Consider the following 17,565-nt stretch of genomic DNA (forward strand, 5'->3'; position numbering starts at 1 on the left):
CCACACACTTTAAGAGTAAACTAAAGGTATGTGATTTGTAGCTCAGTAAAAAATAAAATTATCATGAACTTTTCTGTATACAGGTTATATTTCAACAGTTAAAATTTTGTAAATGCTGAAGGAAAAAAGATGTTTCCACTAATATAAACAGATAAAATATTCCTATCAGCAACATTTTCTTTCCTTCTGATTCTTTGGAATTCAAAATTACTAATTATCTTTAATAAAACATTTTTGAGCCAAATGTATACAAAAAAGCAGATGTATACATGTGTTCCATTGTTAAATGTTGACAGAAAACAGAAACAAAAAAACCCTGAGATAAGGTAGCACAAAAAAATTGAAAATACTTGGAGAAATGCAATAGTTTATAATTACTATTACTAGATTACAAGTAAATTAAAACACTTCAATTATATAACATATTTGTCATGAAGGTCTTAATAATTCAATAATGTATTTAATCTACGAAATTACGAAAAGACAATGTCATTATACTGTCTTAAAACATGATGGTAGATCATTAATGTTTTGGATAAAGATGAAAGCAAAATTCCTTATTCTTACCACACCATCATAATGGCCTCTTATGTTACCTATCCAATTTTAGTGTGGGAGTAGGCTCATCTATCAATATCAAAACCTATTTGATTGCACAATGTCCAGCTCAGCAAGTTTCAACTACACTAAAAAACTAAGGAAAAAATCCTTAGGAACAAAATGTTTTTTTTTTTTCTTTTCAAGAAAAATAAAACAGTTGATAGAGGCCCACTCAAATGTATTCCAATAAAGGAACCTGTCAAAACATTTTCACCTTTAAAAAAAAAGTCAGTGTTTTTGTTCTAAATTCTTTCTGAGTAAGTTTATTACAGTCATTAAGGAAATAAAATCTGAAAGGATTGAAGAAAATACTTGCAATGAAAAGAATAAACATTAACACTGGCTAATGCCATGTACTCTTGATACAAAGGAGAGGAACCTGTTGGTGACCTGCTAGTCTCGCGTAATCAAACATGAAGAGCAGCTCCCGTGAGCCGTCCAGGAGAGTCTGTTTGAAGGCCGTGTATTCATCAACACAAGGCTCCCTCTGTCGGTCTTCCACACGTTCCAGTTCTTTTGCCATCAGTCACCTATCAGATTCTGCAACTGTCAGGGCAATTTCCAACTAACAAAATCCAAAACTGACACTGCCATTAGCCACAGTTTACCGATGCCACCCCTGCACATTTCACATTTTTCAATAATAAATTTGTCAAGATGTTGGAGTTCAAAATGTTGACTATGTGTTTTTACCTGAAATCTTACAATGAAAATATTTTTATGAAAAAAGTTGTCTAGTAACATAAATTGCTTCTGCATCGGTTCCACACACAAGACAAGGACCTAAAACATCCAAACTGTTGACGGACAAAGTCCTGTTGGGAAGCAAACTTGTGATCTCAATACGGTCTTTCGCCGGGTCAGTGCTCAGCCAGGAGCTTAGAAGAGACTGGTGAACGTTAGCCTGGTTATTGATGCTGTGAGACAAAAAAGTACTACTTCTTCCTCCTGAGAGAAAAGAAAAGGGGGGTGAGGAGAATCTTTTTATTTTTTTCTGGTCTTCCCTGGGGATTAAAAAAAAAATTGTTGACACTATTACAAGGGTCCCTATATTCCCCCCCCCCGACTCAGCCCCCCTACCCCGCCTTCCCCATATTGTTGTTTGTGTCCATGGGCAAGTACGTTCTTTGGCTAATCTCTTGTAGTCCCTCCCCACCCCCTTGCCCTCAGATCTGGTAGCCCTGTGTGTCCATATTGTTCTTCCATTTAATTTGTTCATTAGATTCCACGTATAAGTGAGATCATATAGTATTTGCCTTTCTCTGACTGGCTTACAGGTTCATCCATGCTATCACAAGAGTTTCTTTTTTTTTTTAAACAGCTGTGTGGTATTCCACTGTGTAAGTGTACCTTATCTTTCTTAGCTGCTCATCAACTGACGGGCCCTTGAGCTGTTTCCAGATCTCAGCTATGGTAACAATGCTGCTATGAACATACCTTGGTGAAAGAGAGATGATTTTTCAGGCACGTCTGTGGAGGCATCCCAATGCCAGAGGGACCCATCCTCAGAACAGGTAAACAGGTGATCTGGGTTGGATGGGTGAAAGTGAACTTCCCACACTAAAAGATAAGAACCAAGAGGCTTAGTCTGTGCAGATTAGTTAAATAAACACTAAAACCCTATCTCTAGAGGTGATCTTCCATTAACCTCTATTATACACCTTCAAACCCCAAGGCTGTAAGATCAAAGGCTTCAGAATGAAACCACACCATACCTCTCCAAATGGCTTTAATGTGTAGACAGGGTGAAGAGGCCACGTAAATCTACAAGTGTATTGGGCCAGCAAAGGGATGAAAATAAATGCTAAGCACCTGACCTATTACCTTTTTTTAATGTAAAAGTATGATTATTGGATAATTCTAAAAAGTGTTTTTAAAAATTGGTTTAAGTTCTCTTATTTTCAGATCCTGTGTTATTAATGTACGCAGGTAACATTTTTGGAAAGGCTGAGAGAGAAGACTATAAAAGTAATATAAAAATGAAGTTCTATGAGGCAGCGTCTAATTCGACTCACACCAGGGCTTGATACTTCTGTATCACAGAAATAACAACTAGCTCCTAGCAAACTAAAACCTGGAAGTGCTCCAAATCTGGGGTCCAGTTTTGGATGGAGGACTCTTAAGAAATGAATTTTGGATTGAGGACGCCTCAAACTTGAAAGCTGAAGGAAACATCATGTGCCAATAGACACCTGGGAGCCAATGACTGGCCAGGGCACCTTAGGACGTTCTCTGCAGCCTGTAGATCTCTATAAAGAAACCTTATTTCATTTCTAGCCTAGAGTGGGAATGAATACATCACAATCCACTACATTTGTGTGTTTACTACATAACAACAAAGGCGGGCAATTAAAAAGGGGCTGGAAGGAACAGATCTGAAAGTTTGTAGTTCTGCCATCACTGGGTCAGCCAACATCAGACTCCCTCAGGGTGTACCCTACTCCTGTTTATTCATTTATTTTCTGGGCAGAGCTATAAATGGAAGGAGCAAGAAAATTTCTAACCTCTTCTTTGCTTTATTTAAATATAGTTTTAAGGGTCATTCATCTTTCCAAGATAATAATATGAAACTTATTAAACTGAAATTTTAATACTGATGTTTGCTTTTCTGTACTTTTATTCAAGTATTAATACAACTTCTCTCAAGTCAGAATTTAAAACACTAATCCACCGTCACAATATCAGAAACAGTGGTCAGATATGAAAAATTTCTGTCTGGCTAAGAAACCTCCACCAATATCACAAGACATGCAAACAAATAAAAAGACAAGAACCAGTACCTACTGTTTCTGTTAAAAGAAAAAATGAACATGCAGGCTAAACACTGGGCTTTGGATAGGATAATGAAACATGTTAAAGTACTTAAGTGCCAAATTTAATGATTTAAATTTGAGATAAATTAATTATTATAAACTGATATGATTCAGCCACAAGCTAAGATGCAAGGCAGTCTATGTTACTGTTATGGAAAGCAGCTTATAACATACAACTTGGCCAAAGAAAACTTGTATGTCTCCATAACACTTACTTTCAGCTTCGTGAGCCTTCAGCAGAGACACGGGCATGGTACCTTGTCTCACATCCCAAATACTCAATGTTCCATCCTGGCCACCAGTAGCTACAACATGCTGTTGGTTGGGATGTCTATCGACACAGTGGAGAGGCACTCGGTCACCAGTCCTTTTATGGGAGATACAATGACATCAAGTATGTTATAAGTTGTACTTTATCTTTGCAAAATCCATGAAACGGCTTTTATTCTAGTAACTAAATGATCCCTTTGTGGCTAGAGTTGCTGGCTGAATTGAAATCATGGCCTAAAATTGACAACATTAAATATACTTCTAAATATGAGAATCAGAGGGTGTGGTTTAAGGCCAAAGGTATTCATTCTCTTCAAATTGGGAGGCACTGAGAGCAAGATAATCTCATGTATGATCTGCAAAACACATTTCCATTTTTTGGCTTCCAAAACCATTATGTATCAACTAAACAGCACATTCTTTATTCCTATCTTGTTTAATGTTCAGTTTATGTTTTTCAGATTGACACATTCTCTTTTCTTATTAGAGAAGAGTAGGCCACACACATATAAAAGGGGATTTCTGCTCAAAAAAAAAAAAAAAAAAAAAAAAAAAAAAATCTTGGATTTTATTTTTCTCCCAGTCATAGCTAGAATGTATTATATCCACTTATAACAGAATCGTCTGATGAGCAAAAATAAGGTCCCCATTAAAGAATATAAACTTCAAAGAGATAGAAGCTCTGAATTAAGACAGCATATACTAAGTGCAGCATGGCAGTATCAAACCCACCAAATTATATTTACTTTATCAAATGTAAATAGGAATTATTCTCTTAAAATGAAATTACAATATGGTTTAAAGTCAATTGCTAGAAATGAACAAATTAATTTTGCATTACACAACTGAAATTAGAAATCAACTTACAGGGATAATATCTGAGAGGGCTCGTTTCCTTGTTGTCTGAAATCCCATATTTTTAACTGTCCAATTGAATTTACTGTAAGAATCTCAGGAGTTCGAAGGAAGGTTACAGCGTGCAGTGTACTGCTATCTGCATTGTCTGCAAATGAAGAAAACGGTCGTGTGTGTTACTAGGTTTTCCCTGTGTCGTGAAAAATTAAATCACACCGCTTTTCATTGAAATATTACAAGGAAATTTAAAATACATAACAGTTTAATTTCTGTAAAAAGTGTACAGTACTATGTATGTTAAGATGACCTCTCCTTGATAGAAAAATGGTATAACTCACAGGACACCTGAACTGTTTTCTAAAGACAGGGCTGAGTTTTCATGTACGTATTTCTCCATTTCCACATAAGACTGTCACTCTCTCCTTCTGAGATAGCTGCGCAACCTTTGCACATGCCATTCTATTTCCGCCCAGCGCTTAACCCGGATCCTCCATTTATTCTATGGGGCCAACCCCAGCACTTTCTACAGAGCTCCCTCTAGTCTTGTGTTATTCTGCTGCCTCCCCTCCAACTTACTCATCTTCCTCCTCGTCAGCCCTCTCCTCCACGAAGTCCCTCCTAATTGCTGTAACGGTCCTCTCCTCCCTTTGACAGTGTTTAAGCTTATACCACATAACATAGCACACACTCACAGACTTTTGTTTTGTCACACTCCTCCAAACTGCCACCAGGCAGTGGTCCTTGAACAAGTAGAGTTCCTCAGAACTAAAAATTGGAATAAATTACACAAAAAACTGACTCATGAGCTCAGTCCACAGAGGTTCTGATTCAGGTCTGGGTTGGTGGGCTGTTTAAAATTTCCTCAGGCAAGTCTTTGTGAAACCTGGTTTCTCACTACCCCAGCAGAATATTCCTTCTAAAGCACAACAGGAAGTATATCACCCACTTGCTCAAAAAACCTTCACCTGCTACTTAGTGCCCACCTAACAAAATGTAACCTCAGTGGCTTTTTTAGTGCACTAGACTTCACAACCTGGCCCCAATTCCCCTTCCTTGCTTCATCTCTCACCTCCCCTACATAAATATACAAAGTCAGGTCAACATACACTTCCTGTCACTCTCTAAATGGCCTTATCCTGCCTCCACACTATTCCCTATATCTGGTGTGTCATTTTTTACTTATTTATGGTCTAGGACCGAGATGAAATGAATTGCCACGTGCCCCTCAATTCTTCATCCAACAACCCACTCCAGCCCAATAAAAAAGTTTCTTTCTTCTGTAGCCACTCAGCCATAGATGCCTTATCAACATGCTGTCTTGTTAAAGGCAGTATGCTTTGTATATTTCTGTATCCCTTAAACACCTTGCATTGTATTTCCTTAGCACACGGTAGGTGCTCATTATTATGTGATGGATTAAAAAAATATGACTTTTCTTACCTATGGTTCTCACAGCTTCCTTGTGATCAACTCGGAAGAGATTTATTCGACCATCTTCTCCAACTGTGACGATCTCTGGGTTGTTGCACACGACACCTGTGCATGGTGCACAGCTCCAGGAAGGACTGCCTGGCCCCGAGTGGTAGTGAGCCGCTGCCCACTGCTGGCTGACCGTCAGCGTCTAGGTGTCACGAATGAGTTATAATTCATCGAAGCAAAGCTCTAAAAAAACTAGCAGTTTTCCCTAACTGAAGGATGTTTTAAGCCCTGGGTGGTATGGTTCAGCGGATTGAGTGACGGCCTGTGAATGGAAAGGTCACAGGTTCAAATCCCATTTAGGGCACACACCTGGGTTACAGGCTAAGTGCCCAGTTGGGGGCGTGTGAGAGGCAAGCGATTGCTGTCTCGCATGTACACTGATGTTTCTCTCTTTCTCCTTCCCCTTCTCTCTAAAAATAAATATATAAAATCTTTTTAAAAAGAAAGTTAAAAAAGAAATCAATCTCTAGAGCACTTTCTAAATGATGTATTAGAGAAACGGTAAGAGCTTGGTCCTGTGTTTACTAAGCGTGGTTTTAAGCAAGGTAACTTTTATTAATTCCAAAACCTATATAAGCTCTCTCTTCCAGCAACTTAAAACTGTTACACGTGGGGCTCCTAGAAAGGGTTGCTTCACCACTATGCTTGGAAGGTCAGCACTCTGGGCTCTAGCACACAAGGCAGGCACCGTAAGCATGTCAATGGTGATGGAAGGAGATTTGATTTGGGGTGGGGAACGCATAATACAATGTACAGATGATATATTGTAGAAACTGTACCCCTGACACCTATATAATTTTATTAACCGATGTCATCCCAATAAATTTAATTTAAAAGGAAAACAAAAAGTCAAATCTTCATACAGAATAGCCTGTCTTTTAATTAAAACCTAGGTTCTAGTCACAGATGCAAAGTAGTAGCATGTTCTTTCTCATCATACTTGAGCTAGAAGGTGCTCTTTCTTCAAAGACCAGAATAGGAACTTAAGAGAGAATTACGGAAAAATTAATGGCCAGAAAGTATATTGTTAGGTCTAAACTAATAGAATTGAATATATATCCTATTTCAATAAAAGTTGATACACACATGGTTGTAGAATTAATCTACTAAAGGATGGGTAATATAACAATATTTTCTCCTATGTTTTGAGACCATAAAATTTAATTTTTTCTGTGATTAAGTACAGCCTTTCTAAAAATAATTAGAATACAAAGTTTAAACAAAATTTTTTTACCTGGTTATTCGGATGGTGAAGGAACACAGTTACACATCCTGTTGATGAAGCAGCTACAATTCTTTCCTGATCAAAAAACTAAAAAGAAAATTCCTGCTTGCTATAGATTCAGAAATATCAGTATGGAGGAAGCTCATTTGTTTAACTTAATTAGCATTAACAACAATTTCTTAAAAAGCTTATAAATGCCGCAAGTAAAATGTGATGATAGATCTGCAAGTCAAAACTCCTATACAAATAAATGTATTTTTGTGAAGGAAAAAAACCAATATTTTTTCTCTAAACTCATCCATCTATAATTGACTGAATTAATTATGGACCACTACCATAAAGTTTTAGAAAAGTATCATTCCCGCAGTGAGGCAACTTTCTGTAGAAAATGCAGGGACTCTTAAGTCACAAAGATGCAGATTTGAAAACTTAATTCCATTCCCATCATTTAGTAGTGGCTTTGAGACCTTAGCCAAGTTAAAACTATCTAAGCCTAGGGAAACCTTTACAAGGGGAAAGCTAATGACTACTTAGAAGGCTGTGAGAATTCAAAGAAAAAATAAAAGTAAATTCCCTTTCAAGTAGTCCTCACATAGTATGTGCTCCAAAGATCTTAGTGTCAGTTTTCTCATTGATAAATCACAACAATCTCTGATTCGTAACTATGGAATGAGAATTAACTTATGTAAAGTTCCTAAAAGAGTGCTTGGCATACAATAGATAGTCAACTAATTTAAAAAAAAAAACACACCTAAGATTAAAAAGCTAATATTAAATCCACTGCCCCGGTTCTGATTCTGCCATTAAGTGGCTATAGGTTTGAAAATCATAACCTACAAAGAACTCAGTTTCCTATAAATCTGGAGTGAGAGAAGACATAATTTAAGGTCTTTTGCATCTCTAAATGTGTTACTCTCCGTTTTTAAAAAGCTACCTTTCAACCCTGGCTGGTGTGACTCAGTGGATTGAGTGCTGGTTGGTCGAATTCCATTCAGGGCATATGCCTGGGGCGGGGCGGCGGGGGGAGGGATGGGGAGGCGGGGGAGGTCCCCAGTAGGGGGCACCAGAGTGGCGACCACACACTGGTATTTCTCTCCCTTTCTCCTTCCTTTCCCCCTCTCTATAAATAAATAAATAAATAAAATCCTTCTTTTTTAAACAGCTTTTGGATATTACACACACGTACTTGTAAATCCATAACATCGCCATAGTGCCTGGTACCGCACAATAACTGGTGGTCTCCTTCAAACCCTCCATCAGGGTCCAAGCTCCCCAAATCTCCAATAGACCACAATGAAACATAATTTTCCTGTAAAGCAAAATGTTTTATCTTGAGGTGGAATAAACGTTAAACTCTCCAAAACTAAAATTTGCATTGCCTTCAAGCTACCTTGTTTTAAAAGCATCTCAGAATATACCCTGGCTGGTGTGGCTCAGTGGATTGAGCACCGGAATGAGCAAAGGGTAGTCAGGTCACATGCCTGGGTTGCGGGCCAGGTTCCCTGGAGACGGGGTTGTTAGAGGCAACCACACGTCGATGTTTCTCTCCTTGTCTTTCTCCCTCCCTTCCCCTCTCTCTACAAATAAAGTATATTAAAAAAAAAAAAAAGCATCCCAGAATAATGCGATAAAGAGATTCGAGGTTCAGGCACACACCATCAATGGCTCAGAGGTATAGAGCAACAGAGCCAGAAACGGGGTCTCGGAGGGTGCGGGGAACAGAAGAGGGCGAGAGGATCTAGAAGGCGAGAGGATCTAGAAGGCGAGAGAATTCAGAGGGCGAGAGAACTCGCGCGCGGGCGGGCCGGGGGTGCGCGTCCCGGAGAGGACTCCCTCGGCCTGGGAGCGGGGATACCTCATTGTCCCAAGAGCCCGTAGCGAAAGTTTCTGCGGTCTGCAGACTCCCGGAAGGCACCGGTCGCCAGCGGGTTTTGCTGATTTTCTGAGACACAAACTTAGCAAAAATTTCCTCCATGCTGAAATTGTTCGCACTAGGCAGGAGCCCAGCGCGCGCCCTCAGTCCCGCCTACGGGGCCGACGGTGGCTGCGGAGAGCCAATTCTGTTCCTCCAACACCAAGAGGAGGAAGGAAGTTAGGATGCCCTCCGTCTCCGAGCAGTCCATGAGGAGAGGCAACAATGTCCTTGTACTGTACAAGTCTGCTCCTAAGCTGCAAAATCAGTATAGAACACAGATGCAATGCATTTGTGCAATAATTGTTTAATGTATAACAAATTTAAGAGCAAAACCAAAACAAAATAAATGCAAGAAAAATCACCTGCTGGCTTCCTAAGCTTTCAGTTTTGCAATTAACGGCGCAGAGTCCAAATCCTTCATTTCTCATGGAAGTCCAGCTCATTAACCCTCCAGCATATTATTCTAAACCTCTCCCTTTTTGTCTCCCAAACAAATCTTTTGCTTCAACGTTGTTAAAACACTGTCGGAGCCTGAAGCTGGAATTTTGAAGACTCCAGCTCTAGTTTTGACGACCGTTGCCTAGCTGTGTAACCTTCCTCAATTCATTTATAAATAATTAAGAATGAGTCTCATATATAATGCTGATAGCTCAGGAATCCGTGCTGTAGGTTCTTTCTGTACTTTTGACTACACCTATAATACCCTTTTATTCCTCTTCTCAGATCCTACACATCTTTCCAGGACCAGTTCCTTCCCATGTCTTTTCCTGATTACTCTAGTCCATGATCTAAATTAATATAGTACTTGATATTTAGATCACTAATAGAACTTAACTTTTGCCCTCTGTTGCTAGTTTTCTTTTGATGCAGATCCCCAATTAGAATGTAAGTCCTATTGCATAAAAGAGGTATGACTTACTCATCTGTAAAAAACAAATCTCCTTTATACAATATTTATAACGGTGTGTTTGTTGTCAACTTTAGAGAGATATCAGGTTTTACTGAAGACTGAGACTGTTTTTGTTTTGTTTTAAATGGAAGACCATCAGGAACCTTAGAGATTAAATGGAAAACTATTAGTCCCGAACTGACAATTTTATTTCTAATATTGAAGAACACTGCTTTGAATGTGGTTTCATTTATGGTCATAGAATCCCAGAAAATGGGTAATGTATATTTTGGATTGGAAGTCGGCTGAGTATTACACATGACAAAATCTCGTGAGAACTATAATTTAAAAAATGCTGCTGACGCAATAGCATAGATGTCTTGACATACTTTGTTTCCTTCCTTCAAAGTTTATTGGACTAAATGATGACTGGATCCTGTTAGTTTCAATTCTGATAAGCAGTCAGTAAGTTGGATGCGGTGGACATGTTCCCTTTCACCTTCTGGCTCATTGTCCGGCAGAGCTGACAGCGATAAAGTTGGTGTCCAGTCTAACGGCAGAATTTATAAGGCTTAATTTGCTGAAAACGCATACTTGTGTTGGGAAAATAACACATTCGACAAAGGACAATGTGTTATTTTTAACCGTTTGCATTGTTCTAACAAGTAAAACGTTCCCCACGTGCCCTTCTCCCCTTCCCATGCCATGGTATTCTTTCATTCTCTGAATTTGTGCTTTAGAATTGAGAACAAACCAGGGTGTCATGAGTCTCTGCTAATGAAACACTGATGTACTTGTTACAAAACTAGAGGCTGGAGCACTCGGGTTAGAGGGCCTTTGCCCTCCTGTGCCTACATTAAGATCATTGAGGCTCCACCACAGGGAGCTCTACTCTTAACCAACCTAAGTATTAGCCAACAGGGTTGGGTGAGGCAGAACGGAGGAAGCCCACCATCTAACAATCTGGACAGCTATAGGAGCAGACCCGCTGCTCGCAACAGCTGACCCATCGGCGACTGCGGAGCCACCGGCAGCGGCGGAACCTTGCCGCCACCGCGCTGGGCGACCAGATCCGCAGCCAGGCACACGACCGAACGCGCCGGGGCCCACCCCGCCTGGCTGTAGGGCAAATCCTGCAAGGAGGCGGTGTGCAGCCCGAGGGTTGCACGAGTAAAGGGACACGCAGCGGCGCCAGCGGAGCCGCTGATTCTACCTCGCTTTCCTACCCACCCCCAGCAGCCACCGCAGCAACCCGCGAAGGCGGCTGGGCTCCAGGCCACACCCGCCTCCGGCCCCACCCAGCCGCACGAGGCCGCGCGGCGTCACAGAGCGCATGCGTGCCGCGGGGGATGCCGGGAGCGCGCAGTGGCGGCAGCGGTGGCGACGGCAGTCAGAGCGGCGGCAACAGTGGGGACGCGAGCGGGGCGGTGACCGTGTGGGAGGTGGTCTCACTCTTGGCGAAGCTGCTAGGCACCGTCGCCGCGCTGAAGGTGGTTCTGTACCTGCTCCGGGTGTGCTTAGCGATGGCCTGGAAATCCGGCGGCGCCAGCCACTCGGAGCTAATCCACAATCTCCGCAGTAAGTGCCACCCCCGCCGGGTGTGGGGCATCTGGGGCAGGCCAGGCCTGGACCGGGTCCTCCGGGCCGTCCGGAACATTCTGTCTGCACACCCGTGCCCGCTGGAGGGCTTCGGCGCAGGGTTGCACCAACAGTCCCGAACCGCATGCGCTTGAGATCGCGTCCCCCGGGACCTGTCACTCATCGGCGACTCGGTCTCGAAGGGGAAAGAAAGAGCTCGCTGCCAGTGGGACAGGGGCCGGGGCAGGCGTCTCCCCGGGGGGCTAGGGGGAATGGGAGCGCGCGACACAGGTGGTGTAGCTGTCATTCGAGTCCGCCGGCTGCGCTTTCGGGTCCGGAGGGCGAGGGGCGTGCACTCCGGGTGGGGCGATGTTTGCCAGGCCTCCTGGACACTGGGATGGACCTGAGGGAACTCCACCCTGGCCCCTCGCTTGTCACCTTCCTCCTCCATAATCGACCTCGCTGCAAAACGCTCTCTCCTATCCTTCCTCCCCCGCCCTCCGTTTTTTCCTCTGGAGGGAGATGCCACCGTCTGATACAGGCGAGGGGAGGGAGGGGACGATGAGAGTATTGTCATTGCGGATGCTGGGAGAAATTTCTGGGGCGACTGTCCAGTGGAAAGCTTCTTGGGGGGGGGGGCCGGTGCAGGGGAAGAAATAAGCAGGGGATGCTGTTCCTGAGAGACTCGTATTTCAAGAGCCTTTAAAGATCTTGGGATACATAAACAATTGTGTGTGTGGAATGTTCTGACTTCTTCAGGACTACCGTATGCTTTACAAGGATTGTATGGGAGTTTCTATATATCATTCTCTTTAGTTATGGTATTCCTTCCTCTGATGGTAATTTTAGGGTGGGATGAGTGCTGTGTCACTTTCTTTTTTTAAATCGAAATACAGTGTCGCCGTCTGGTCGGGAGACCAGGACCGCAGTTCTGTAATACGCTCACTCTACTCAGAATTTATTTCACTCCCTTTGGCACTAATTTTGCCAATAATCACATCTTGGCACACGGTGTTTTTATGTTATTTAAATTTCAGATGACATTTAATACTTTTAAAGAAAGATACACAATTTCCGTTTGTAACACACATCACATGAATTAAGATATACAGCTCTCATAGTGCATTTCAATTAATACTTTTCATTGATGGGTTGTGTCCACTGCAATGGATTCACTGAACTTTAGATCACAATTGTATCAGGAGAGGCAGCACTATGTAAAGGGTATGCGTTATTTACGGTAATAGATATTTTTCAAAGAGTATTTCTTTTCATCTCCATAACAGCCTGAAAAGAATATGTGATGTTTCCATTATGCAATCAAGAAAGTTAGTTCCAAAATTTGAGGCAGGTTCCCCTACCTGGGCTCTGCTCTAGGCAGTGAATTCAGGTCTGCCTGTTCGAAAGTCCACACACTTCCCACTGCCTATTAGTGCACTAATCTACTAAGTAGTGCAGTAAATAGGAAAGGGGGATGGAGACATTCACCTTTCCTTCTAGGTTATTTAAATACTGAAGGAGTTTTATGTTTTTGTTTTTGTTTTTTTGACCACTTACTACTTTATCTCTCAGATTTTAATTATAAATGCAGACATCATATCTTTACTATGCAGTTATAGACAATTTGAGAGCAGAATTACTGTGTAATTCTACTTTGTGTCTTGTAGAATACCTAGAGCTGAGATAATAAACTGACTTGACATATTAATAAAGGACTTCAAGGAATATGGGTGGAAGGGGAGAGATAAAGATAAATTGTCCAGGCACAAGTATCTCAAACAATTGGTCTAAAGGGGACTGACTTAGAATACATTTTAGACACATGGTATTTTTCATTGTAGTAGGTTACTTTTTGTGTGTTTGTCATGTTTCCTAATTCAGTTTGTAACCTGTGGGACTTAAAAAAATATCTGAATCCATTCAAAGAACTTAATACTCAATTCCTTTTTTTCCTCATAAATTCCAATTAAATGTTCATTATACACTGGGATATGTGCTAGGAATACCAAGATGAGTAAGAGAAGTAAATAACACTGTATGGCACATGGTAAGTGTTTAATATTAGTCATTTGACTTTTTAAATAAACAGTTATTTAAAACTTGGAAATTGTGGCCTTAGTGTTTAGTAAGGAAGAATGTTTAGATTTTAAAGTTCTGTCAAGCATGGTCAGTATTCACTTTATGGAAGGCTGTTTGACTGGAAGTGGACACTTACATGCTGAGGCAGTATTTAATGTGATTTAAGTTCCCCACGGGTTGCACATAAGCTCAATGTGTTGTAAATGTTTTTGTAAAATTTCTGAAAATGGCCTGCTTACTATTGCAATATACACACCTGAAACATTCTATATACAGATTGTGGTTAAGTAATTTTCCACCAGTAGGTTATTGTAGTAGTCACTTGGCTGTGGCAGAAATTTGTAATCAATCAGGCTTTTAACGTTTCTCCTTTTTAAGCCAAATTTGTAGTAAGCCAACACTAGATCTTTTCCCAGTGGTTTTATAGTCACTTTAATGTATTGCATTACTATTCTTAGCTGAAATTTCTGAGGATGTTTTTCTATCAGCAAATTTGATAAGAAATAGTTAATGTACATGTTGAAATTGCAAATGTTTAGTTTATATTAGATCTATGGTAAGAGGAAATTAGAATACTGTAGCAGCTTAGGCATTTTTTGTAACACTTGTGCAACATTAGTTTCAACTTCTTGCTGAAGTAATTCCAGCTAAGAGATACCATTTTTATATATTACTTTATTATAAGGGTACTATTTGTTCATGTAAAAATGTCAGTTGGCACAAAATTTGAAAATATCTCCCTTTTCCTAATTATTCCACTACTGTCTATTCTCCCTAACTTAAGGCTTCTAATTAAATCTTTAGAGAAAGATTAAAATGTGAATGTGTCAATAGGATGTGAAAGGGATTTGCCAGCTCGAAGAGGAAACAAATTACAGTGGCAATTTTTTTTTTTTTTAAGAAATGAATTTCATGATTTTTTTTTTGTCCTTACCTAAGGATGTTTTAAAAATTTTTTTAGAGAGAGTGGGGAAGGGGGGGAGGGAGGAAGTGAGGGTGGCAGAGGAGGTGGGAGAGAGAGGAAGGAAGGAAGGAAGGAAGGAAGGAAGGAAGGAAGGAAGGAAGGAAGGAAGGAAGGAAGGAAAACATTGATGTATGAGAGAAACATCTATCTGTTGCCTCCTTATATGTGCCTCAGCTGGGGAGACTGGCAATCTAGTTATGTGCCCTGGCTGGGAATTGAACCTGCAACCTTTTGGTATACAGAAGATGCTCCAGCCAACTGAACCACCTGGTCAGTGCCATGATTGGTTTTGAATATTCTAAGGATTGAAAATACTAGTTTTTCTTTTATAAAGCATACTAGAAACATGATTGTGTATGAGTTTATAATTGATATACCATTCATAGATTATTTTAGGTTGTAATGATATTTCTTGTGATATAAGTTATGTTGTGTGACAACTACTCTTAAGTAACTTAGAACAATGGTCTAGGACTTAAGCATGCTTCAAAATCTACATCACCTGGAGAGCTCCTTAAAAACTGATTAATACAGATTGCTGAGGCTCTCAAGAATTTGTACAGTTGGCCCTTGAACAATGGGGGTTTGAACTTCACGGGTCAGCTTATAAATGGATTTTTTCCAATAAACGTACAGGCCAGCCCTTCATATCTCTGATTTGGCATCTGCAGATGTCTGATGGAAAACAGTATTTTCCATCCATGGTTGAGAATCCAAGGATGTGAAGGGCTGGTTGTATACATTGTTCTATGCCATTTTGCAATATATAAGGGACTTGAACAAAGCACCCCTGGATTTTGATATCTGAAGTGGTTTCAGGAATTAATCCCCCATGGATACTGAGGGGCAGCTTTTGTTAAGTTTTAGGGGAGTCAAAAGCTGTACACATATTTTCAGCTTGGGGGTGGTATCTGCATCCCTAACTGCCACGTTGTTGAAGGGTCAACTGTTTCTCCAATGAGTTCCTAAGTAATGCGCTGCTGGTCCAGGGACCAGACTTTGAGAATCACTGGTGTAGACAATTGAAAATTACAAGGTTAAATTCTGCCAGCGTTTTAGCTGACTGAGTTTTATGCTTAAAATAACATTTTTAGGAAAAAAGTCTATGGTAGTCCTGCCCAATAGGAATCTCTGTAATTTCTGTATCTGCTGTTCAGTGTGGTAGCCACTAGCTGCATATGGCATCGAGCATTTGAAATATCAGCACAACTGAATAACTGGATTTTGCTGTTTAAATTAATTAAATAATCACAGATAGATAATGGTTACCATATTAGTGCAAGTCTGTAGAAATGAAAAAAAGTCATTTTATAATTATAGGCTGATAATGTACTCATGAAACAAAATAATGTAAAACAACTATGAGCCTGCTTAATTTAGGGAATGTGACAATTTAATGTTTATATTAGAGTTTATTTTCTATTTTTATGGTGATAATTTCAGGCTACGGTAAAATTGAGGAAAAGAGAGGGGGGCAGGAGTGGATGAGGTCGAGAGAGGTGGTCTCCAAAAGTAGGGATGTCCAAATTGGATGTTTGTGGAAGGTTAACTCTTAACTAACAGGCGTCCAGATGCTGTAATGGCCACTTAAAACAATGCTAATGATTGTTCTTATACCTAAAAATATTCAATCCACTGCCCTAACACATGAGTTATTTCTACTTATATTTACTTTGCATCCCTGATTATGTTGTTTTGTGCATATAATGTATATAGGATTTGTCATTCAGTCAACTGATCAACTGATACTTGACTGTCTGCTATATGCTAGGCACTACAGATGCAGCAGTGAACAAATCAAACATCCATTCTTTCTTGTAGCTTACTTCTAATAGGAGCAGACAAATAAAATATATGTCATGCGATGAGTGATAAAGGGAAGGAGGGTGTGGGGGGGTGTAAGTTTGCAGTTGTAGGGGAGGAGGCTGCACTGAGGTGTCATTTGAGCAACGATTTGGTAGAGGGGGAGAAATTCTAGCCAAGCAGCTAGAGCTGGGAGCTGAGCACTCCAGGCAGAAAAAATAGCAGGTGCTGGATTTGGATTCGGGGTGTGGGAGAAGGATTGGAGCCAAGGATGGGGCACCAGTGTTTTAGGCCTGGGCAACGTGGAGGTGGTAGTCTGCCCAATAGCTGTTTTCTGAGTTGGAAATAATAAATGAGTGGGCAGCAGGGATTTTGGGTGTGTGTGGGGGGGGAGGGTGGAGTATGTGTAAGGAAGTGTGGGAGAGCAGTGTGTCTTGGGAAATGCTGGGCTGGAGATGCTTCCAAGACATTTAAGTGGATAGCTTCAGTAGGTGTTTGAGTATATAAGAATTATTATAATCTGTGTCCTTCTTTATTTCTGCAAATAAATGGAAATCATTTAAAAATTGTGTTTAGAGTGTGATTTGTTAGCCACTAGCAGCCTACTTATGGAAAAGGGAATATTCTCTTAGTTTTATCGTGTACATTCACGGGCCAAATGTAACCAGCTAATAAAGTTCTACGGGGCTGTTTTCAGAAATTGGGGCCTCCCTTGAAATCCAGAAAATACCTCCTCATTTTACAGATACGTACAAGTAAACTTGTGGTGCACCGAATAAAATTCAATTTAATTTATGGGATTGGGAGGATTTTAATACCAGTATGTGCTTAAATTTAACTTACTTAAAATTAAATAAAATGTAAAGGAGTCATATCAACCACAGTTCCAGAGCTCGGTGGCTACATGAGGCGAGTGGCTGGTCTGTGGAACAGTGCAGATGCAGAACACTTCCATCATCGTGGAACTGCTGTTGGACAGCACCAGATCGAGGCACGGGGTTGCATTACAGCCTTTTTAATGTGATCTAAGTTCCATTGTGCTGTTCCGCGTATTTTTGTTAGTATTGCATTCAGCTCTGGCCAGCATGCATTAAG

General features: G+C 40.6%; 2 protein-coding genes across 6 annotated transcripts in view; one reads left to right on the plus strand and one right to left on the minus strand.

Annotated features, from left to right (window-relative positions):
• Window positions 1–775: 775 nt before the first annotated feature.
• Window positions 776–9,264, minus strand: NUP43 (nucleoporin 43). Of its 2 annotated transcripts, none has more exons than XM_054568975.1 (8): window positions 9,098–9,264; window positions 8,429–8,551; window positions 7,252–7,329; window positions 5,979–6,159; window positions 4,551–4,686; window positions 3,629–3,744; window positions 2,038–2,160; window positions 776–1,548 (listed from the first exon to the last, which is right to left on the minus strand). In XM_054568975.1, exons 1-8 carry the CDS (start codon window positions 9,215–9,217, stop codon window positions 1,319–1,321), a joined length of 1,107 nt encoding a protein of 368 aa, XP_054424950.1. In that variant the 5' UTR covers window positions 9,218–9,264; the 3' UTR covers window positions 776–1,318. The 2 variants fall into 2 exon arrangements, with proteins under 2 accessions (XP_054424950.1, XP_054424949.1); XM_054568974.1 differs by having other exon boundaries at window positions 778–1,548; window positions 3,629–3,780.
• A 2,096-nt stretch (window positions 9,265–11,360) lies between these two features.
• Window positions 11,361–17,565, plus strand: part of PCMT1 (protein-L-isoaspartate (D-aspartate) O-methyltransferase) — a 49,589-nt gene continuing 43,384 nt past the window's right edge. For 2 of the 4 annotated variants that reach the window (XM_054570107.1, XM_054570105.1), the window contains exon 1: window positions 11,364–11,624. In XM_054570107.1, the coding sequence (XP_054426082.1) occupies window positions 11,396–11,624 (229 nt within the window). In that variant the 5' untranslated portion in view covers window positions 11,364–11,395. Of the gene's footprint in view, window positions 11,625–17,565 lie in introns of all 4 variants that reach the window. The other 2 variants (XM_054570104.1, XM_054570106.1) reach the window with 2 other exon arrangements.

The sequence above is a fragment of the Pteronotus mesoamericanus genome, unplaced genomic scaffold (genome assembly GCF_021234165.1).
Source record: "Pteronotus mesoamericanus isolate MK-2021 breed Mesoamerican mustached bat unplaced genomic scaffold, CSHL_Meso_final contig_20, whole genome shotgun sequence".
NCBI lineage: Eukaryota > Metazoa > Chordata > Mammalia > Chiroptera > Mormoopidae > Pteronotus > Pteronotus mesoamericanus.

What these genes read in the sequence shown, in the direction of transcription:
- NUP43 (XM_054568974.1), bottom strand. Translation starts at nt 9,217, where the DNA reads ATGGAGGAAATTTTTGCTAAGTTTGTGTCTCAGAAAATCAGCAAAACC. An exon ending in CGGGCTCTTGGGACAATGAG is followed by an intron (nt 8,552 to 9,097) that starts GTATCCCCGCTC and finishes TTTGCTTTACAG; the next exon opens with GAAAATTATGTTTCATTGTG. An exon ending in ATCATCTCTCTTTCACCAAG is followed by an intron (nt 1,549 to 2,037) that starts GTATGTTCATAG and finishes CTTTTCTCTCAG; the next exon opens with GAGGAAGAAGTAGTACTTTT.